The sequence below is a fragment of the Chenopodium quinoa genome, unplaced genomic scaffold, assembly GCF_001683475.1.
Source record: "Chenopodium quinoa cultivar QQ74 unplaced genomic scaffold, ASM168347v1, whole genome shotgun sequence".
NCBI lineage: Eukaryota > Viridiplantae > Streptophyta > Magnoliopsida > Caryophyllales > Amaranthaceae > Chenopodium > Chenopodium quinoa.
Window position 1 is genome coordinate 1,297,318 of NW_018742966.1, and position 24,589 is coordinate 1,321,906.

The 24,589-nt window shown below is 30.9% G+C and overlaps 3 protein-coding genes and 1 long non-coding RNA gene across 5 annotated transcripts; 3 read left to right on the forward strand and 1 right to left on the reverse strand.

Annotated features, from left to right (window-relative positions):
• Positions 1–3,929: 3,929 nt before the first annotated feature.
• LOC110728909 (late embryogenesis abundant protein D-34-like) lies at positions 3,930–5,740 on the forward strand. The gene is made up of 3 exons (XM_021908574.1): positions 3,930–4,302; positions 4,701–5,000; positions 5,156–5,740. The coding sequence occupies exons 1-3, from the start codon at positions 3,979–3,981 to the stop codon at positions 5,315–5,317; spliced, it is 786 nt and encodes a 261-aa protein (XP_021764266.1). The 5' UTR covers positions 3,930–3,978; the 3' UTR covers positions 5,318–5,740.
• Positions 5,741–7,233: 1,493 nt separating this feature from the next.
• On the forward strand, positions 7,234–9,669 carry LOC110728910. The gene is made up of 3 exons (XR_002512790.1): positions 7,234–7,335; positions 8,467–8,567; positions 9,340–9,669. It is a non-coding gene; the product is annotated as an uncharacterized LOC110728910 (long non-coding RNA).
• A 3,072-nt stretch (positions 9,670–12,741) lies between these two features.
• LOC110729016 lies at positions 12,742–15,896 on the reverse strand. 2 transcript variants are annotated; one of them, XR_002512797.1, is made up of 4 exons: positions 15,644–15,896; positions 13,831–13,914; positions 13,199–13,541; positions 12,742–13,078 (listed from the first exon to the last, which is right to left on the reverse strand). XR_002512797.1 is itself a non-coding variant. In XM_021908714.1 (2 exons), the coding sequence occupies exons 1-2, from the start codon at positions 13,277–13,279 to the stop codon at positions 12,848–12,850; spliced, it is 312 nt and encodes a 103-aa protein (XP_021764406.1). In that variant the 5' UTR covers positions 13,280–13,644; the 3' UTR covers positions 12,749–12,847. The 2 variants fall into 2 exon arrangements, 1 of the variants encoding a protein (XP_021764406.1); XM_021908714.1 differs by lacking the exons at positions 13,831–13,914; positions 15,644–15,896 and having other exon boundaries at positions 12,749–13,078; positions 13,199–13,644.
• Positions 15,897–21,346: 5,450 nt separating this feature from the next.
• On the forward strand, positions 21,347–22,356 carry LOC110729017 (transcription repressor OFP12-like). Its single transcript, XM_021908715.1, has one exon. It carries the CDS (start codon positions 21,510–21,512, stop codon positions 22,254–22,256), a length of 747 nt encoding a protein of 248 aa, XP_021764407.1. The 5' UTR covers positions 21,347–21,509; the 3' UTR covers positions 22,257–22,356.
• Positions 22,357–24,589: the final 2,233 nt, after the last annotated feature.

Genomic DNA, 24,589 nt, shown 5'->3' on the forward strand with positions numbered 1-24,589 from the left:
ATTTTCGAGCCAGAAAAAGTAAAAAATTTCCAAAATTGAAGTCTATACTATAATCCATGCTTTTTTTTTCGCAATTTTAGAGGTTTCGGGTTCCGGTGTCGAAAAGTTTTGAGATATCACGGGATACATCCCAGGGTCATATAATGTCGTTTTGAACCATATATGATTATCATATGTTGTCATAAATGTCTGTGGTAGGCTTGGGTTTATGAAATTGGTGCAAGTAAGTTAGCGGGCAAATTGATCGTTTAAAGGCAAAAGGAATGGTTTCACCCACCCAATTAGACTGCTAAAGGGTATTAGGGTTCATGGTAAACATCTCTACAATTTTTATTTTCGAGCCAGAAAAGGTAAAAAATTTCCAAAATTGAAGGCTAATCCATGCTTTTTTGAGCAATTTTAGAGATTTCGGGATCCGGTGTCGAAAAGTTTTGAGATATTAGGGGTTACATACTAGGGTTATATAATGCCGTTTAGAACCATATATGATCATTATATTTTGTCATAAATGTCCGTGGTAGACTTGAGTTTATGAAATCGGCGTAAGTTGTAAACGGGTTAATTGACCGTTTAAAGGCAAATGAGATGGTTTCAGCTACCCAATCGGACTCCTAAAGGGTATTAGGGTCAATGGTAAACATCATGTCGATATATTTTCAGGCCAGTTAAAAGAACAAATTTTCAAAATTGAAGGCTATTTTATCCATGCTTTTGAAGCAATTTTGGAGGTTACGGGACACGGTGCCGAAAAGTTTTGAGATATCAGGGGATACATCCCAAGGTCATATATTGCCGGTTGAAACCATATATGATCATTAAATGTTGTCATAAATTTTTGTGGTAGGCTTGAGTTTATGAAATCGGTGCAAGTTGTAAGCGGGTAAATTGACCGTTTAAAGGCAAATGGGATGATTTCACCCACCCAATTTGACTCTTAAAGGGTATTAGGGTCCATCGTAAACATCTCGACAATTCTTATTTTCGGGCCTGAAAAGGTAAAAAATTAAAAAAAAATTGTAGGTTATTATCCATGCTTTTTGAGCAATATAATTTTGGAGGTGTCGAAAAGTTTTGAGATATTAGGGCATACAGCCTAGGGTTATATAATGGCAATTGAGACCATATATGATCATTATATGTTGTCATAAATGTCCGTAGTAGGCTTGAGTTTATGAAATTCGTGCAAGTTGTAAACGGGTAAATTGACCGTTTAAAGGCAATTGGGATGGTTTCCCCCACTCAATTGGACTCCTAAAGGGTGTAAGGGTCTGGGTAAACATCTCGACAATTTTTATTTTCGGGCAAAAAAAGGTAAATTTTTTTTAAAATTGAAGGCTATTATTCATGCTTTTTAAGCAATTTTGGAGGTTTCGGGATCTGATGTCAAAAGTTATTGAGATATTAGGAGATATATCCCAGAATCATATAATGTCGCTTGGAACCATATATGATCATTATACGTTGTCATAAATGTCTGTGGTAAGCTTGATTTTATGAAACAGGTGAAAGTTGTGAACGGGTAAATTGACCGTTTAAAGGAAAATGGGATGTTCCACCCACCCAATTGGACTCCTAAAGGGTATTAGTATCCATAGTAAACATCTCAATAATTTTTATTTTGTGGCCAGAAAAGGTAAAAAATTTCCAAAATTGAAGGCTATTATTCATGCTTTTTGAGCAGTTTTGGAGGTTTCGGGATTCGGTGTCGAAAATTTTTGAGATATGAGGAGATACATCCCAGGGGCATATAATGTCATTTGGAACCATATATGATCATTATATGTTGTCATAAATGTCCGTGGTAAGATTGAGTTTATGAAATCGGTGCATGTTGTAAACAGGTAAATTGACTGTTTAAAGGCAAATGGGATGGTAAGAGAATCACAAACACGAATGCATCTTTACTTACGTACGTAGTATTTATTTTGTACGATCAAAACAATTACCCCCTCTGTGTTTTAATAAGTGTTACACTTATCAAATACAACGGTGTTTTGATAAGTGTCACACTTTTCTTTTGGCAAAAAGATACTTCTATACTAATCTATTAATAGGCGTTTATAAAAACGGTCATGTGGCACGTAAATCCTTTTAAATTACGCCACGTCATTTACAAACATTTCATGATGCAACATCATTTCACCCAAGAAATTATATTAGTTTCATATAAATATATAAGGTTAAAGTGATTCGAACACTCAACCACTTATGAAAAAGTTGGCTATCTAATCGTGTTAGCTCATTATCAAACATGTTATAAATATGAAAAAGAAATGTATATAATTGTAAACCTTGATTCAATTATTAGAAGAAAAAAAACACATTCAATATTGTTGGTTTTATGTTTCAAAATCCTTTTAAAAAATCTCAATTGCTCGATAACAAAAGTAGCAACGCTTGGCATCGCCCGGGCTACTCACTAGTTTTAATATTATATCTTTCTTTTTCATAATCCCTACTATAATTCACTACTGCTTTTTTTTTTTTAATTTCTTTTCTCTCATATTTATTACTTTTTAATAAATTATTAAACTCATTGTCTTTCTTTTACAATTTTTTAATATTTCAATTACTTCACTTATCAATTATTTTATTCTACTAAATTAAATTGCCTAAAATCATATATCGGTTAAAGTACAATACTGATTATAATATAGAGAGAGTAGGATATAGCACCGATCCGAATTAGAATCAATATTCATTTTATTGACACTTGCCCGACATTCTTGACTAGGTGTCCAAATTATACAATAGCTCCCTATTTCTCCTTATACCAAAAAACATACGAAGAAAATAATGATTAAAAAAAAAGTGTGGACAAATGTCATAAATTTATGAGCCAAGTACATACAAAACCCACATATAAAAAGGCTGAAGCATGAGTAAATAAAAGAGGCAAATCCATAAAATTAATAAAATTGTTGTGAATGGCATCAAAAGGGAATCAACAGCAAAGAGGCCCAATCCAAGAAGTGGGAGATGAAGCGAAAAAGCCCATGAATTTAAAAGTTGAGGCATCATTATCTTCTGCTCAGAAAACTGGTGCAAGTTTAAGGCAAGATGAATTGGAAGCTGCTAATAATAAAAATGGAGGGGAGAGAAAAACAGACAGTAGAAGTTGGGCAAGTGTTGTAAACCAAGGTGTTGAAGACGAGGTGTTTCCTTATTCTACTAGTACCTTTTGAATACCATGCTAGCTTCTTCCAATTTCTAGTCTTTTTCTTTAGGAATAATGGTTTTAATTATTAGCTTGATAAATAAAGTCATATCTCCTTTCGAGTAGATTTTGGAGTTTTGTACCGGTATTTTGTGTTGTTTAATTGTAAGTTGTAACACATCATTTGATAGTTCAAGACGTTAATATATATTTAAAGTTTGACAATCTCATAATCATGTACCCCTTTCGTTTTTAAATATTTGCTCTAATTCTCCGTGCGCTGAGTTTTATGAGAAATTAGAGAAAGTAATAAAATATAGAGGTTGTAGAATAGTGGGGTACATAGTTGATAGAATCGGAGAAGAGACTGTAAAAATATAATGTATATTTGGTCCACTAGTTGAGGGATTTGAATAAAATATTGTAAAAACGAAGGAATACTACTTCGTATAAAACATGGATGAACAAAATCAATGTACGTACAATACACATCTTAAAGTTGTTACAGTTATTGTATATTTCTAAAAATGAATCATTTTAGAAAAGAAAATATTATTGTATTTTTATAAGAAAGAAAAGAAAACATTTTTGTGTTTGAAGAATAGAAAAGAAAACATTTGCTTGCACTTTTCACGGCAATTTATTAGAAGCGTAAATAAAGCTAAGTTATCAAAATTTTAGAGCACTTGCATAAATTTATTTCTAATGTATGATATAAATTGATCACCCCTTAATAAGATCGATCTCTTTCTTTTGTTTTTGCATACAATTTTATGGCAAGGTCCTACACATTAAGGGAGTAGTTTGTGTTTATACTTTATATGATGACCGAAGAGCAACACCCACCCGAAGTAACGGGTCCATATGAGGAGCCCATCAAATACGGCGACGTGTTCATTGTATCGGGCCAAGTTGCGAATAAGCCCATCTTACCGGAAGATGCCGCTGCCATGGAGGCCGGTGAGCGTAACGTTATGGGCCAAAGCCCACTTTTTGGCCCAGCATCCGTTATGCAATCCGCCGCCTCTATTAATGTGCAATCGGGTTATTGTGACCCGGATTCAAATCCGAACCATGAAGGGGTTCAGGTTACAGAGTCCGATATGAATGGAATTCGAATCATCACGGAATCCGTTAGTGACGAGGTTCTCTTCCTTAACTTGTCAATACGTAATATTACCTCCGTTAATTTTAATGTAACTTTCGAATATTTTATATCTCACAAATAATACCCTAAAGTTGCACATAAAAATTAACAGAGGTGGTATTTTTTAATTAGATGTTGAGACAAATTTTTAAATTTGATCTATATTCTAAATGAATTGGGCCAACTATTAGTATATTATGGGCTAGAGGTCCAAATTACTCCATATGTTTTTAACAAGATATTGCTACCAATTATAGTACCTTTTTTCATAAGGAACCAAAAAATAACTTTATCTTGAGATTTCATTCTATGTTATGCTAATTTATCTTTGGAAATTTTGCCAAAACAATTAATTGATAGTATAGTGTTGAAATGCTTGATCAATTGCATAAACAGGTAGTAGGGCAATATGTTGAACCAAACTTTACCGGTCCAAGTGCAACTTCTCCAGCAGAACAAGCCCAAGAGAGGGAGTCAGTCACAATTGGTGAGGCCTTGGAGGCTGTGGCACTTTCAGCTGGTGACCACCCAGTCGATAAGGCCGATGCAGCTGCTATAGAGGCTGCCGAGAAGAGAGCTCTTGGCGTCGACACCATGCCACACGGAGGCCTCGCTGAGGAGGCTTACAATGCAGCCGCTTGGAATGCTAAAACGTTGGGCTATGAATTTAGGACTACTATGGATGACATCCTTAGGGTACGTACCACACTTTTATGTATGAATGAAAATAATAATCTTGTTTCTTTTTTTTTGGTGAATTTATACATTTAATTTAAAGTTAACTAGCTATCATACAATTTAATTCAATTAATTAATTTATATACTATAATTATTTGAATACAAAATTGTAGGATGCTAGTGATAAATTGTCACATGATAAGCCTGTAACGCATGAAGATGCCAAAGAAATATTAGAAGCTGAGGCCAAGAATGATCCAGCCAATGCTATTACTGCTGGTGGAGTGGGTGAGATGATGTCTGCTGCTGCAAGTTTAAATATTCCCAAATCCTAGGAATAAATACCTAGTGTTGCGTCATTAAATGCTACGAGTATATATAAGTCGTGTTACATGTACAAATTAAATACAAAAGCATCATACATTCAGGTGTACCTGTATCTATGATGGGCAATCTCAATTATACATTCTTGTGTACATATATTAACTCCAATTTGCCGAGATGAGTGTATATATACAAGTATAATATAAAATGTTAGTGAGCCTTTTTTTTTTCATTGTGTTCAGTTTAGGTGTGTGTTGTTACTCTCATATAAGCAAGCATCAATGCTTGGAACTTATTAGCCAATTTTTATGGTTGATGTGGGACATATATATATGATATTTATACAATGGAAAATGGTTCTTTTGCCCCACTTGAATGTATATGTTTTATCTACTATTCCAAAAATATTTACTGCTCATAAAGAGACAATATATTATGACAGATTTTTGGTACATACAAGAAAATATCATCACAAGAGAAAAATGAATCAGTCCTGAATAGTTAGTTGGATTGATTTCTCATATTGTAGGTCCATTATAGAGAAGAGTCCAAGCTCATAAATTGGTTCGTGCGTGTGATAATATTGAAGAAGCTAAGCTTGGTTGTAACTCCGTACGAAGAATATGTAGTATAGACCAAGCTAAGCGAAACTCAATGAGTAGTATAAGGAGAGAGGAAAATCATCAAGAGAATTATTGTCTTATTTTGTAGGAACTTAAATAATTTTTTTTTTTTTTAAGAAGAGGCACTTGTCTCTTTTATTTCTTGTTTTTCTAATTATTTTATTTTATATTAGAGGGTGAGTTCCCAAATCGTTCTATTGCACACATCCATCATAACATATTGGAAAGTCGAGTCAAGCCGAGTTGCCCTTGATCACAAATATGTACATCGAACGTTACGTTGAACCATGCATTATAATAATTGAAGAAAACAGCCAAAACCATTCATGTATATATGAGTGATGTCTGACCATATTAATTATAAAAAATACAAGACAACTAAGGATGTTGGGATCCCACTGTGTACGTTTCCAAACAAAAAACAAAATCCACAATACACTAAGACAATATGCTCTGAATCTTCGTGCATTCATCAATAATACATAGTTTTGCTGTCTCTACTTACCAGATGAACCTCTGTATCTCAATGTCTGCTACTACAACTATTATTATATATACTCCTTTTAATAAACTTTATAATATAATATATATATTCAATTAGGTTCATAATCGTCTGGCTTTCGAGCTATGTTATTTGGCCTAGCTAATCACTCCATAATTAGATGCTTAATCATACTATTAGCTAACCTCTTTAGTTTTAGGTAGTTTCCGTACACTCTCCTAACTAATTAGTTGGAGAGGTTGTTGTTCTTTAAAATGATGTTCAACGTGTGGTCTTACAATATTTATAGTAATGTGAAATATCGAATGTATGATGTTATAGACTTATAGGTATACATACATGACCACATTGATTGTTATATTACTCATGATTTAATAATTAAAGAAAATAAATGATGTAAAAGGATAGTTCCTAACGACGGTGTATGTGATTATGTTGGTCATGCAAATCTAAAATGTGTATATACATGAAGCTTCATCATGATAATCAAATCCTTGTAATATTTTTTTATATTGGAGCGTGGAGCCACTATAGTTAATTGTTAGTTTCAATAGAAATCAATCTTGGAACTTGCATATATATATATATATATATATATATAGAGGAAGGCTCATATAAGAACCCTCCTCTATATAAGAACCTAATCTTATATAAGAACCAATCTTAGTTGTTTATTAGTTTTGATCTAACTGTCCAAAATGATGCTCTACTAATGGCATTTTTGTAATTTGAAGGAGTTTATTCAAATTCCTTTTCCTCTTCCTTCATCTCGTTATTTTATGTTTCTCAACTCTCAGCTTTCTCTCTGTAAAATTCTCAGCTTTCTCCCTCTCCTCAGTTCAACAGGTTGGCGAAAGTTCATCAAATTCATCACGATATTTTCACAGATTTTGGATTAATTATTGTAAGTTTATTAATTTTATAATCAGATTTGTTTTAAATTTAATGATTTTTCATGCGATTTTGATGCGATTAATTTCATGCGATTATTTTAAGCATTCTCTATGCAATTGTTCTCAATATTGTTTAGCGAATATTTTGCTGCGATTTTGCTACGACTTTTATGCGATTTTGATGCGATTTTTTGCTGCAATTTTGATGTGATTTTTTTGCGTTTTTATGCGATTTTTTCTCAAATCTTTCCCTGATTTTTGCGATTCGTATGCTGCGATTTTGATGCGTTTAGTTTTCAATTTTTGCTGCGATTTATGTTCGATTTTTACTGATTAATTCATGTTTTCGTCAATATTTTTACGATTTTTTGCAAATTTTCTATTCGATTTTGTTTTTGGCGATTTTCTATTCGATGTATATTTATTTTGCTCGATTATTTATCTGTTCGACTGTTTGATTGTTCGAATTTTTTGTTCTTATTTTGATTTTTTTTGTTCGGTTTTCTTTTGCGATTTTGATGCTGTTTTATTTGCTGCGATTTTTTCTCAAACTTTTCCAGCTCTTTGCGATTTGTGTATGCTGCGATTTTGATGCGTTAATTTCTTAATTTTTGCTGCGATATATGTTCAATTTTTACTGTTTTTGTTTGATTTTTGTGATTTCATTTGAATAATGATGTGTGCCTTTACCAATTGTTTATGTACTTTACCAGTCAAAGATCGTAGCTGCTTCCAAACACCTTCTCTATGTGTAACATGAACATGTTTTATACTCCATTTAAATGAATTGTGGTACTTGTTTGATAAATGAGTTAGAGATGTGTAGCAAGCTTCATGATGCTACTCCTTGCTATATGGTATTACTAGTTAACACTGTTAGTGTTATAGTATGTCTGTTTTGACATATTGAATTGTGAATATTATGGTGCTTGGATCTTAAAATGGAATCGTCCTTTAGACTATTCACTATTTTAATATCGAATATGGAGTAAGCATTAGAAACATTGGCTATGATAAAGAAGTCCTAATTATTGAATGATATTTAAAGTTTTAGGCAAACCATACAAATTTTTGTGAGCATTGCAGGTATTTTTTATGCTCTACAATACTCCTTTATGTAACCCTGTACTTTCTTTTGGCAGTTGACAACAATTATCCAAGAGATGCTTCGTCTGTACCCACCAGGAGTATTAAGATGCCAGGCTAAAAGAGATTCAAGTTCCAAAAGGACTCATTCATTCGGGTAAATTTAGTTATTTTTAATGCTTTAATTTCAGTGTATTCGGTGATTTCAGTGTTTCGCATACATGTTTATACCAATTTTCTTACTATAAAGTTTGGAATTCAATGTATTCGGTGTTTCGCATACATGTTGTCTCTTTTATGTGAACCTCTGATTTCTTGATCAATGTTACATATGCTTGAGTTTTATTAATAGATCGTTGCTTAGTTGACTGTTATGGTAATTTAATTGGGAAAGTTGGTATTAATTATTAATAGTTGATACAAGGATGTGAGCAAGGAAACCTTCGACATCTGAGCAAGGGTATGAACTCTTATTGCTCTTAGTTTCTTTTCTTTTTGTGTTAACAGGTTAATTTTTGAAAGTTCATCTTGGTTTTGAACCTTTGCTGGTAAAAAAAAATGTTTTTTGAAAAAAATCCTAGCAAGTTATTGGGTGACGAGTTTGCTCATCATTTTGAGTAGTATGTAAAATATCTGCATTTGTGTTGCACGTCATTTCCTGCTTGCTTCTGCTTCCTTGATGTTCTATCTTGTTTGTTTATTTTCTTATTGTCAGATGTTTTTGTGTGAGAGAATTTCTTTTCTTTTTTTCTCCCCTATAGATAAAAAATGACCTGTTTTGTGCAATGTTTTTTAGTATTAGAACTAAAGAAAAATCATTAGTGGGTAGTAGAATGACACTGGAACAGGAATCTTGTTGCTTCATGCTCTAGCTGCTTAAGCAATTCAGGGAGATAACATTAATGATCCAGGCACTTCACCTGTTGCAGGCTCGCAGCTATCACAAAGAATCCACGGCACCCTCCTGGGTTTACTTATGCGTGGGATGTATTCAACCACCTAAAGGGAAGAGGAAGAACACATCAAGATGCACATGATAAAGTGATAATGAGTTAATGACATATACAAAGCTAAATATTTAGACATGTTATTACTGTCATGAATCTTATGATTGTCTAAATTTTCAATCTAAACCTTGTCAATGTCTTTCACTGGCAGAAATTGAAGTCACATGATGTAAACTTGAACATGACCGGTCTCTTATTGTCCAACAATTGCTGATATTATTTTTAATTTAATTTGATACATTTTTTTTGAAAGATAATTTGATACATTAGGTGAACTCATAATTCATATTTATTTTAATATTTTATATAAATTAGCCTACTAGCTCAACAGGTAGAGCATTGTGCAAATGCACAAAAAATGTGGGTTCGAATCCCACGTAGGTTGATTTGTGTAATGTGGAGACAACTGTATGTTTCAGAGTTTTGTTGTAACATAGTTTCCATAGGCATTTTTTGTTCGTATAACTTAGTCCTATTTAATTTTTTTATATTTTTTATGGTTATTTTTAGAGATAACCTATGTAGGAATCGAACCTACATCTCTATGCATTTGCATAGTGCTCTACCACTTGAGCTAATAGGTTTTAGCATGCCCAACGATTAAATAATGTATTGTAATTCAACCCTATGTTCTAAGCTTTAATTTCAATTTTCTAAAAAATGTTCTAAATATTTTTTTCTACCTATGTTCTAAATAATTTTGCCATCTCCTATATTCTAAATTTAGTCTACTTATGTTCTATTTTTTTGCCTATGTTCTAAATTTAGTCTACTTAGTTCAAAGTTAATTTAGTCTACTTATGTTCTATTTTTCTACCTATGTTCTATTGTTTTTTTCCTATGTTCAAAATATTCTTTTTACTCATGTTCTAAATTCTTTTGCCTATATTCTAAATTCAGTCTACTTATGTTCTAAAGTTTTTTTTTCCCCTATGTTCTAAATGTTTACTACCTATGTTCTAAATATATATATATATATATATATATATATATATATATATTTTATGTTTTGAATATTCTTTATCCTATATTCTAAATTTAGTCTACTTATTATGTTCTAAATATTTTCAACCTTTCTAATTTTCTCTTATGTTCTAAATTTTTTCTACCTATGTTCTAAATATTCTTTTACCTCTATTCTAATTTTTTTTGCCTATGTTCTAAATTCAGTCTACTTATGTTCTAAATTTTTTTTTTCCTATGTTCTAAATTTTTACTACCTATGTTCTAAAGTTTTTTTTTTTATTTTTTATGTTCTAAATATTCTTTTACCTATGTTCTAAATTATTTTTTCCTATGTTCTAAATTTAGCCTACTTATGTTCTAAAGTATTTTTTTCTCTATGTTTTAGATTTTTTCAGCCTATGTTCTAAATTTTTTCTACCTATGTTCTAAAGTTTTTTTTCCCTATATTCTAAATATTCTTTTTTTTATTTATGTTCTAAATTCTTTTGCCTATGTTCTAAATTCAGTCTACTTATGTTTTAAATTGTTTTTTCTCTATGTTCTAAATTTTTACTACCTATGTCATAAAGTTTTTTATTTTTTATGTTCTAAATATTCTTTTATCTATGTTCTAATTTTTTTTCCTATGTTCTGAATTTAGTATACTTATGTTATAAATTTTTTCAACCTATGTTCTAAATTTTTTCAACCTATGTTCTAATTTTTTCCTATGTTCTAAATTTTTTCTACCTATGTTCCACAGTTTTTTTTCCTATGTTCTAAATATTCTCTTACCTATGTTCTAAATTTTTTTTCCCTATGTTCTAAATTTAGTCTACTTATGTTCTAAAGTTTTTTTTTCCTATGTTCTAAATAAGTTTTTTTTCCTATGTTCTAAATAAGTTTTTTTTCCTATGTTCTAAATAAGTTTTTTTTTTTCCCTGTGTTCTAAATTTTTTTTGGTAAATAAGAATTTTATTACCAAAGAAAGGGCAAAACACGCCCACACCAAACTACAACAGCCAAGAGGCCAAACATCCACCAACAACAATACAACAAAACTAAGCTAGCAACAAGCTAGCAAACAACCAAAACCAAAACAAACAAAGGCAAACAACAAGACAATAAAACACCATAGCAACAAACAGAGCTACACAATAAGCAAAGACAGGATGTAAGAGAGGAACCCAGCATCACCAAGGAACACCAGCCCAGGACCAAAGAACAGCCAAGCACAACAGCAGCCCACAGCAACATCCAAGCTGAAAAACAAGCAGCCAAAACAAAGCTTCACAGAACAGCACAAACAGCCTTGCGACAGAGAGCAGCAAACAAAAGCAAGTGAGCTTTGACTCACAAGGAAAATATCCAAAATATCTAGGAGAAAAGGATTCTCAACCCTCAAGTGATCTCTTAGGAGTTACGATGTGCCAAGATTACAAAAGATCGTATAGACCACTCATATGACATTGCATACATCAAATTTGTAAACTGTATTGGAACACCAATTACAGTGGCAGGGTTTGCCTCACTTATGCCCTTACGCCATATGCAGCCCCTAGAAAACAGTCTTGGCTTCCCCCACCCTTGATTCCTATTTTTCTAAGCTCTGAAACGCAGCACACCAAAGGATCTCTCCTGAACTTCCTCTGCATACCACACCCAGCCCAGAACATCTTTAGAATATACAACACCTAAATTTAGAACATGCGACACTTAAATTTAGAACATGATCATGAACATAATCGAACATGAAGTATAATAATGCTAATCAATTAAACTAATACTAATGCTGCAAATTACATCTAATCAATTAACTACACAGTATAGATAATTTATAACATAGAACTAATTTAGAACATAGGCCAAATAAAAAAAAATTGCGGTACAAAATCGCTAAAACCTTGAATCTAAATTCGAAAATTAAAATCGATGACAGTTGAAATAAACGAAAGAACAAAAATAAATTACCTAAAATCGATAAAATCCTAAAAATCGAAAGAGTATCGAAAAAAATCGAAAAAACAAAATAAAATACCTAAAATAGAAAAAATCCTAAAAATCAAAAAAAGTCTATTTTAGAACATAATAAACATACATTAGAACATAACAAAAAATTAATTTAGAACATTAGTGTATAGCAATTCAAACATGAGAGATCATAATTTTAAAATACAAGAAGTAACTTTAAAACATAAGTAATTTACAACATAATCATATTATTTAGAACATATGCACATAATTTAGAACATAATCATACAATTTAGAACATATGCACATAATTTAGAACATAGCTAATTTCGAACATAATCATATTATTTAGAACATATGCACAAAATTTAGAGCATAACTAATTTAGAACATAAACTTATAATTTAGAACATTAGTGTATAGCAATTCAAACATGACAAATCATAATTTTGAACATAACATTGATAATACTTATGATTTTAGAATATGATTTTAGAACATAACATTCTACTACTTACATAGAATTAATATGGATTGGTAAATCCAATTCCAAAAAGCCTCCAAAACCAATGTTCCGAATAGCTTGCTTTTGTTTTTCCGAAAGATTTATCAACACATCCTTCATGAATTGAGTAGGAGGTACTCTTTGATAAGGTTGCCTCTTAACTAGTTTATCTTGCTCATTAGCTTCTACTACTTGGACATCCTCACCATCTTCTTCTTTTTCAATCTTTCTTTTCTTCTTCTTCACATCCTCACCATGAATAGATAAACATAATTAGAACATAGATAAGCAAAATTAGAACATAAGCGTGCACTTTAGAACATAAAAATAAAGATTGTAAAGATTAAAGAGTATTATTACCTGAGTTTGATTTTTTTTATTGATTTTTTGTTCCTCCTCACTATCATCTTCCATCTCCTCTTTTTCATCTTTCTCTTTCATCTTTACATCACCCTTATTATCATCCTCACCATCATCTTCACTATCATTATTCTCGTCATCATCCTCAACATTATTACCCTCTTCTTCTTTTTGATCTTTTCCTTCTTCTTGATCTTTTTCTCTTCCTTCCTTTTTTTGCAATTTTCGAGGTGGTTAAAGCCTTGTTGGAAGTTTTCTATGTCTTATAGCAACACTTTTACTTTCAATATGCTTCTTTAATTCCGATCTATCGATTACTTCCGCTTCAACGTTTTCAACTTTCCTTTAAAAACAATCAAAAATAATTAGAATACAACTAACATTAAATAGAGTGCAAAAATAAAGGGATAAGATGAACATAAACTATAATGGATACATATTAGAACATAATACAAATCTTCAGAACATAAGAGAAAATTTTAAAACAAAATGGAAAACTTTAGAACATAATGGAAAACTTTAGAACATAATACAAATCTTTAGAACTTAAGGGAAAACTTTAGAACATATTGGAAAACTTTAGAACAAAATTTAAAACATAATAGGTAAAGTTTAGAACATAGTTTAGTTACCTTTTTCTTACATAAGTAATTTCTTCTTCTTGTATATTAGTAACTCCTCCTTCTGATTTTGCTTCATTTTGGCCTTGCATTTTGCTGCAATTTTAAGAAATAAAAAACATTAGTAACATTCCAACATTATTATTATATTTTTGAACATAGGAATAATTTAAAATATGCTGAAAAATAGTTTAGAACATGCTAAAAAAGAGTTTAGAACATGCTGGAGAGTGAAAAACCCAAAATAGAATGAGTAAACTAGAAATTTAAAAGACAAATGAAACAGAAACATGATAAGGTTTGATTGAGTTTATTTTCAGCCCATGTTCTAAATTATTTCAACCTATGTTATAATTTTTTCCTATGTTCCAAATTTTTCTACCTATGTTCTAAAGTTTATTTTCAGCCCTGCAATCACAAGTTCACTACCAACAACCCCTAACCAATTAGCTGCTGCTGCATAAATCAACCACCACACTACAACCCCTACAAACAGGGGCAATCGCACCAACATCACCAATTTTGAAAAAAAGTTTGTGAATTGGGCATGACAGAATTTTATATTGTACACTATATCTGATTGTTCTGCAAAACCTTTCAGAACTAATTAATCTTCAGTCTGACATCTGACAAATGTTTTACATTATTAAATCAAATCCCATGTAAATGTAATTTCATCTTCTCAGGCTTCTCTGTTATTTTGTCCATTTTATAGCTAAAAACCAAATCCTACTAAATTAATAGATTATGTAATACTAAGTACTGTAAGGACTTAGAGGGTCAGAGCCCACATTTTTGGTGTAGTGGGAGAGGGTTTTATACTTTTACAGTTTTTATTTACTCTACGAAGTACTATATGCATTGTTCTTTTAGGTTAGCCAGGCTAGCCGCTATCGAAAAAATCAGCAAAAATCGAACACTAAATTCGAACTATAGATCCAGAAAAATAAGAAAAAATAGAACATAGAGAATAAGCCAGATTTGTTTTTAGACATGACTAATTGATGCAAGCAGAATAAGTAATGCCAAGTTGTTCAAGCTATGCTTGCTCATTAATCTTCATACCACCATATGACAACAATAGCCACCATCCATACCACCATATGCAACAAAATCTTCATACAAACATGGCTTCTCCTCTCAATGACAACAATAGCCACCAAATCAAGGCAACATGTACAGCAATCCCGGTCACTCGTATTGTGTCCATTGGTAATCCAAAAGATGACTCAGACTCACTACTCATCAAACTCAAAGTCGATTTCAAGCCATTAAATAACATTGACGGAAGAGTGTTATCACACATATCCATCAACAACAAATACCAGATACATATCCATCAACAAGAAAAAAAAACAGTGATTTTAAGAAATACTGGACATTCATATTCATAGCTATAATTTCGCTTACTAACGAAATCGAGCATTTAGCAGACATTTTAAAAAAAACGCAAATATCAACTCACGAAATATCAAAAACAAATCAAAAAAACCATAAAAATCGAAAACAGAAAAACCATTAAAATCGAAAAAATCATCGAAAAATCGAACTAAAAAAACATAAAAACGCAAATATCAAATCACGAAATCGCAAAATCAAATCAAATAGTCGGAAAACATAAAATCGCAAAAATCAAAACAATAAATCGCAAAATGTACTTGAAGTTCATGGAAATTTGAACAAAATCGAAAAAAAAAAACGCAAAATCAAATCAAAAAATCGGAAAACATAAAATCGCAAAAAGCAAACCAAAAAATCGCAAAATCTACTTGAACAACATGCTAAGTTCATGGAAATTTGAACAAAATCGAAAAAAAAAACATACCTGAGTCGAAAATCCTTCAAATTGCAATTTCTATGGAGAGTTTTGGGGGTTTGCAAAAGAGAATGAGATGAGCACGAAGAGAGAGAAAGTTAGAGGAGAGAGAAAATTTTGATCGGGTGGTAGGGCCGTAGGGGGTATGAGGAAAAATACGTGTTTTAATCTTAACCGTCTAAATTACCTTAATCCTACGGCTGAGATTGGTTCTTATATAACTAGGGTTCTTATATAAGGAGGGGTTCTTACCGGATCCCTCCCCTATTTATATATATATATATATATATATATACCTATCCCTATCCCTGACAATTTAGTAAACCCCGTGATCTGATCTCACGAACGAACTTATAAGTTAAACTTTAACTGTTAATATTTGTCACTTACTTATAGTGAATATACAATGGAGAAAAAATATTTAACTTTATGTATTTTAATTTATATGTTTGTTTTATACTTTTACACCATTCTATCATGCATATAAATATGTACTTGTATTATTATGAATGATTAAAGATTATAGAAAGTTTATATTTTAAGTATACATTATTTTAAAACATATTTAACAAGTTTACAAATCAAAGTCATACAATGCAGGTTTTCTTACATACTTGGCTTTTTTGGGGGGTTTTGTTTTGTTATGACAATTCTTACTTAACTTTGACTACATAAGTAAATAATAAGCGTAAAAACAAAAAGAATTTGGGTAGTAGTATTTGATAAGGTTCAAAATTTTCAAATCACTCAAACATCCCATATGTTTGGATTATTATTACTAGACCAGTGTCCAATCAGATGACATTGGACAAAAATTTTGGCTTTATATTTGGAAAAAAATAATAATTATAAACTAAAGTAGCTTTTACATGCATAAATAAATAAATAATATAGGGTGCGTTTTGGTACCTTTATATTGTTGCTTAGCTAACCCCATGCAGGAACCTTCATGTGCATGGGATAAGATAGTCCCACCTGAATTACATCATAACAGTAATTTATACAACATATATATATATTGTACATTATTATTATCTTATTGCATGCATATGCTACTATATATATATATTTTGATTAACTTTTACGTTAAAATGAATGGTTTTTAATCTAATGTTCGTAATAGTTGTTATAACGATATAGACAATTCGAGTTTGGAGGACAATCATACAAATGTACTTCATCAATTCTTGCATTTTGGACCATATTCATCAGTCACGCAAAAAGGGTACGTTCAATTAGTTATTAAACTATTTTGTTTGTCCAAATTTGTCTTGCATGATGTCCTCATTGTCACTTTTCAAAACAATACACAAGTTTTTAGAACCGATTAGGACTTTAATTAGCTAATACATTGAACATTGGTATATATGTTAACATGTCATAGTTTATGCATTGATATTATAAACAAATATGTGCTATAGTGTGCAGAGAGAGTCTCAAATTTAGGGTAGCAATTTAAACCAGTTTTTTTTTTTTTTTTTTTTTTTTGGTTATTTTAGATTTCATCATTGCTAATATTATTTAACTAAATAATTAACTAGTTGACATATATTAGTTTTTATTTTTCAAAACTCTTTCTTTATTCTTAAGCTCTATATGAATACGACTCTATTTAACTGGGCTTGTAAATACTTGGAGATGCTTTAAAACTCACTCACATCTATCAAGTACATTTCTCCATTGTGGTTCCTATCATATACGATTGATAATAAAAAAAAACCTACTTCCTTTGCTCCTCTTTTAGAATTTTTGGTCAAATGTTATTGAATATATTCGTAGTAGTCAACGATTTGCATTGAAGAAAGTAAAATACGGAGTGTAAATATAAAGAACGGAAGGATTTAAGCACTAGGGAGTAATAGATAATAATTGATGAGATTTAAATGCCTAGAATTAGAGGTGCATTTATTCCTTTTTTTTTTTTGAAGGTCAGCTTAATTTGCAAAGACACTAGTCAACTATGATCGTGACATTAAATTCTTCATACAAGTCAACTAAAATTAATTGATTAATTGATAAACAAGTCAACAAGTCGAGTAGTAAAAATTTTCTCTTGAATTCTTGATCACGGCTATAATATTTCAATTGATTTCTTTCTTCAAACATTAATTAGCTAGTTTGGACTTTTCAGTTTTGTTCATTTGAAAATAGGAATAAATTAATGCCTTTATTATTTTCCCATACCAGACTACTACTGAACTACTGTAATAATTGTGTGCTAAATTTTGAAATATTAGAAATTAAACATGTTATTAATTGATTCTTGTTGCATGCTTTTATTAATACCTTAATTAACAATAGAACAAGAAATTTTAAATTTTAGAACTTGTATTGTGTACAAATCCTATCCCCAAAATTTCAAGGGCAAAGTTATCAAGTGCATTACTCCGTAGCAAGTTACTCATAATCCTTATTCCTAGAAGTGGACCCTTACAACATTTATAGCGATGAATTTAAAATTAGATTATGTTTGTTAAAAGTTATAACATTAATTAGTATCAGCAAACTCCCATCTTTATTTTAAGGGTAATGTTATATGTAGCCCTAAGGGCATTAAATATACTCTTGAAAATTGTATAAAATGAGAAATTCATGACAAAAATACGCGTAAATCAGTGTTATTAGTGTTTATATTTTGATGATTTCTTAACTTTTTACGATTTTCAAGTGTTATTTCAAAAGGTTATTATTCACATTATTAGCTTTTCTAGAGAAAATTGTGACCATTAGAAAGTAATACTCATAAAAACCCGAATTCTTCTAGGACATTGAAAGTGACCTTGTAGATTGTGAAGTTTAAGTTTAAAGAAGAAGAAAAACTTACAAACGAAATTGAAAACACCTACTAATTAATCAAGAAAAAGTGAAAGCTAATTCATCACATCATTATTAAAACGGTTGTTTCCAAAACTTTATATAATGAACAAATTAATTAAGGGATTATAGAATTACACCAATTATGGTCTTAATTAAAATAGAGTACATCATTGTACTCGTACTAATGAACTGGATATGTATCCATAACGCATTTTCGATTGAAAATGCACATCAAAGTAAGCTATTGACAGAATCGTTACTCCGTAAGAAAAAAAAAATCTAGGATTTAGGAAAACTCACATTTAACGTTCTTTATTATATTTAAAATAATTATATTAGTACTCCCAACATTTGTGATAGAAGGAAGGCCACAAATCATGATCGTGATAGTTGCAATAGGATTATCTAAACTACTGGCGCTTTTAATTAGTTGTGATCGATGAATTGATTGTAAACCATGTTAGTTGGAAATATATATGTACAAGTTAATAAAATGTGGACCTATTTGGACTCTCCCCACCATGTGCTCCATTTTTTATACCTTCGTTAATTTGTTACTCATATAATTAATACTACATTTTCCATTATTTCATTTTAATTTTGTTACAAATCTTGTAATGTTTCACGATTTGAGAGAATACTCTAAATAATCTCAATATATAAGATCTTAATAAGTAATTACTTCAAAAATATCAAAATTTTATACTTTGTAATATTTATTAACATATATAACTAGCGGTAGATATAAAAAGAAATAGAGATAGTATATTATGTAATCCGTAGTACGTTAAAACGTCTTCTTTTTTTGTTTTCTCTAATTAACAATTAATACATATGATATCCTTGCATATTTTTTACGTCCAATTTAAGCTATTGTCTAAGCTAAATTTAGAAAATAAGTTGGCTTGCTTATTCAATTTACTATATTGCTGTGCATATTTTAGGAACTTTATTTAAAATCTGGTATAGTCGTATAGAGTAGTAAACAATCATAAATATATCTGATTTGAACACAAGTTGTTGTAATGATAGTAACTTGTAGCTAAGTGAATAGGTCATAAATGGAAAATACGTAGTTGAAGGTAAATTATCAGTTGTTTTTGTCAAATTGATCAAAATATGCAACGTTAGTTGCATTGTAATCTTTAGGTGAGTTGGTGTGTACTGTGAAGTGTGAACTATTTTCTCTTAAATTAGCGATTAGCATTAAGTTTATTATATGATTAGGTGGGCTGATACTTTAATATAAAAGGCATGTATGGTAGAAGCAATTAAACAATCAATATGTCTATTTATTAGAATCATGAAGATACATATTTCTGTATATACATCTATTTCTTTCTGCTTTGCGGTAGTGTAGAAGGTTCAATTCTCATTTAGGTGAAAGCTAAAAGTTTAAAAAGGAAATAATGGATTTCAAGAAGATACATAAAATTAACTTTTATACGTCATTATATTGTAAATCGATTACTCCTACCTAAGCTATAATACCACCTATTCATCTCATATATCAAATACTTCGTAGTGTATAATGATTGAAGATTCAAAGTGAATCAAAAATAAAAAGTTGCTTTGAATTGAGAAAATGGTAAAAATACATGATCTTACCGTATTAGAAAAGAAAGTGAATAGTGAAATTACAATATGGGAAATGATGATAATGATTGTAGATATTTTATGACCATAGACAACTTACTAACAGGTCGTGACTCGTGAGGTCATTGCATGATTATTCAAGTTAAACGAGTCACCAAGCCAATCAAAAACACGATGAATATGAAATTAACTAAGAACTTGTTCTCTTCATATTATTTTAATTTTAATTCAGTTCTTAATTTCTTTCTCTCTTAAAATATTTAATTCAGTTCAATTTAGTTAATCAGAATAGGGATGAGAATAGGCCCTAAGTTTATGGTGATACCTAAGATTTAGAATTATACAAATTATATCTTAAAACATTATTAATTTCGCTTGTAGCTCTCTAATAACCTCTTTTGAGTGAGGTGGGGGAGTTACTAACAACGATATTATTTTTAAATATGGTTAATTAGATTCCTAGATTAGGGTCATTTCGTGATGTAAGAAATTGTTGCAGTGTAACGTGCAATTGGTGTTGACAAAGACAATAGTCCACACAAATAATTAGCACAACTCCACTTTGGATGAAAATCAATAAATGGAATGGAAAATTGGAGATTACAAACTCCACTTTGAATGGAATTTTGGGCCCATATTTTCTCCACTAACCACCGCAAGATATGGCAAACTGAAATATTAGTCCTCAAGCTCAACTTATTACCCATTTCTATAATAAATTTACAATATACTCCACAAATAAAATTCAAGTGTTTTCTTGATTGAGAAAAGAGGGCATGAATGAAGAAAAATCATACTCTTTCCACTTATAATTGTCTCTTTTGTATCTTCTCCCCATTATTCAATCATGAACAAAGGGAGTATTATTGATGGATATCAGAAAATCATATTGTCATCGACTTCTCACCACCTCACTACTCAACGAAAATTTCTAAACAGATTAAATCAGTACATTAAATTACTTTGAGTAACTTCTTTATTAATTTCGCACAACACCAAAAATAATACAGTAATAAAATTAGTATTCTTAAGATAAACCCTTATAAAAAACGGTCTGACATAATTTATTAGTAAGATTAATCTATCATAAATATTTTGATCAAATCAATGACCGATTTCTTTCTTATTAAAATATCAACCCTATAGAAATATAATTAAAAAAAACGTTGTCCTACATGTTTGATAATTACTATATGATCGAACACAATTGATTTAGAGTAGAGACCTTGTTCATCTAATAATTAAGCCTCACCCCACCTCACTTTCCTCTCTCTCTCTCTCTCTCTCTCTCTCTCTCTCTCTCTCTCTCTCTCTCTCTTCTTACTACCAACACCCTTAAATACAGCTCACACACGATCACCTCTCTCTACAACCCACACTTTAACTTTGTACTTCTCACTTAACTCAATTTCTAGTGAGAGAAATTCAACTCAACTCAACTCAAACACAACCTCACTAAGCTATGCCAAACACACTAGGCAAAAACCTCAACTTATGTCTCTCCTTACTCAAACGCCCACAACACCCCCACCCCTTAAACACTAATTACAACTCCCTTTACGAAGATTTCGACTCCGTCCCTCCTCCCATCACCACCACCTCCTACGTCTCCGCCTCTCCGTCCTCCGTCTCCACTGACTACATGGAGACGGAGGACTACAACATCTCTACTACTACTAATAATAATAATAATACTGCGGCGGTAGGTCCTTCTACTCCGGACCTAACCGCCGCATACGCCTCTCGTAGGTTTTTCATTTCATCCCCTGGTCGATCAAACTCGATTGTCGACTCTCTTTCTCTCTCCTCATCAAATTTATTCTCCTCTCCAGTAGGGGAGGAAGCGGAAGCAGAAGCAGAGGACTCCTCCGCTTCCTCCCCTACAGCACGGGTGGCCGGGGGAGTACCCGTTCAGACCTACTCCCCCGACCCCTACGTAGACTTCAGGCGATCCATGCAGGAGATGGTGGAGTCACGTGATTTGGGTAACTTAGAAATCAAAGAAGTTTGGGAATATTTACAAGAGTTGCTTTTGAGTTACTTGTCTTTGAATCCTAAGAACACTCACAAGTACATTGTTGGAGCTTTCACTGATCTCGTTGTTAATCTCATGTCTACTCCCACTAATCATACTATTAATCATCCTTCGTCGTCTTCGTCTTCTTCGTCTTTTTCCTCTAATGGTGGTATTAGGTATGTATTATCATAGGTTATTATTGTTAATTACTAGCTATGATTAATTAAATCATTCAATGTAATTAATTAATTATGTCATTAATTAATATTTTTACTAGTGAGTACATTATTATTATTTTTTTCCGCTTTTTAACTACTAACATCGGCCCACTACATTATTTCTTGATTTCAACAACTTGGGATTATAAATCAATAATTGGATGTGAAAAATTAATAATTGTGGAGAAAATGTCTAATTTGGTTGGTCGGTTTAAGAGACAAGATCGGATTGGTTGGCTGGCTTGTTATGAGATATATGACACCTCTACAGTTCTTAGACAAGCCAAATTATCAAGTACAACTATTTTCGTTTTTTTAGCTTAAGGGTGTGCAAACAATTATTTTTCAATTATTATTTTTTTCCGTAATAATTATAATTCTAGACTTTTAATTATTTCTTATAGCGTCGTTATTACTAAGATTGTGACTTGTGAGAGAATTGCACGACTTACTATTATATACGGTGTGTGCATTAAAGATAGACAGTAATAAGTAGAGGTCAAAGTGATAAACATATATAATTGAAAGTCGTAAGGAAGTGTGTTATATAATGCTTAATAAATACTTTGTAGTTTTTAAGTGCTCAAGCAAGCCATAATAATCCTCTCTAGATTCTCTAATCGACATTCTTAGAGCTATATATTACAATGTCATAGACGGAGTATTGGAGTAGTAAAAGTAGATTAAAACACCACATAATAACGAAGTTTTTATAAAATACAGTTTAGTGGGACTCGCTCGACTTTACTTTAGCTTGAGAAACCTTGGCCTCTAGTTAATTTTTTTTACCCTATGGTTATTTTTCAGCATACATTTCTTAATTTATCACATCAACTTGTTACAAAATTGAATGCATTATTATAGATGAGACATTTAAACAAAGAAAAGACTAATAGGATGAAATGTAAAATGGAACATTAAAACATAGAGTCCCAATCCAATACTCCATATCTCCCACACATTTTTAAAAACAGTTATACCATCCAATAATCATAAATGATCGATTATTAATTGCTTGTGAACTTCAATTTTCTAACATCATATTACAAGATTTCTATAGCTCTACAAATCGGATATGCTGTGTAATTATTAATCCTATATTGACAAAAATTGCAAAATATTACTCGTACAAAAATAAACTTATAATGACTTATACGGAATAATAATTTTACCATGAAACGAAGGAGATTTTTATTATAATAACACATGTGTAGCTTCTTAAATAAAATTAAAAAAAAAAAACATGTTTTTTTTATAATGTATACTACTCCGTAATACTAATTAATTACTTCGATAAGTATATGTGCGTAAGTAGTGCATAATTATTCAAGGACAAAGACAAAATAACAAATCTTATAAGACGATGGGTATTAACTTTCTCCCCAAAAACTACCACATGATCGATGAGTCATTCCTATTACAAACAACATATACGGAGTACTTATTATAGCCAAACAACCTAAACAAAAATTGACACTAACGGACATTTTGGAGCATATATAGCTACATTTTAGTCCTTATCATATGATATAAAACTAATGAGATAAATGTATATGGCTTATTATAATCAATTGGTCTAAATAATTTTAATTTACTTATAATTTTTGTCCTTTTATCGCCTATTCTTGCTGACTATTATATTACTTTATTAATTATAATATGTTTTGATTATATAAAATATTCAGATTTTCATTTTTAGTATCTTGGAAATTGAATATAAAGCCAAGATAAGTGGAAATAGGAAAAATAGGAAGGAAAGAAAAAGTAACACGTATGTAAAGAAGGGACCAGAAAATGCAACAGTAATACATATGACCTATATGTTGGTCCATTTTATATAATGGCAACTAATTGGAATTAATGCATAGATTGAACTACTGAAAATGATCTGCTAACTATTTTCTCAAATTTGAGAAAAGTAAGAAAGAAAGAATTCGTGCTAATTATTAAATGTTGGTCCATTGTATATATATGTACCAAATTGTCAACTTTAGACAAACATAACCTAAAAGTAAACGAAAGCAAGCAACTTACTTCATCATTCTAGCTTAAATTTGGATTTTAAGCCAACTAAAAAGTCCAGTTACCAAAACTTTTTATTTGTTTGACCACGTTATTAAAAGCTCAGCAATATAATAGCAAAAAAGGTTAATTAGCCAACAAGGTTTATGTCACTTTGCTTGTTGTTGGGGGCTTACCGGCTTAAATTAGTTAATATATGATCTCTAATAAACATTTAATCGTGTGATCGATTCTCGTCATTTGTCTAATCATCTAAGAAGTTGTACTGTTTGATTAAAAAATATG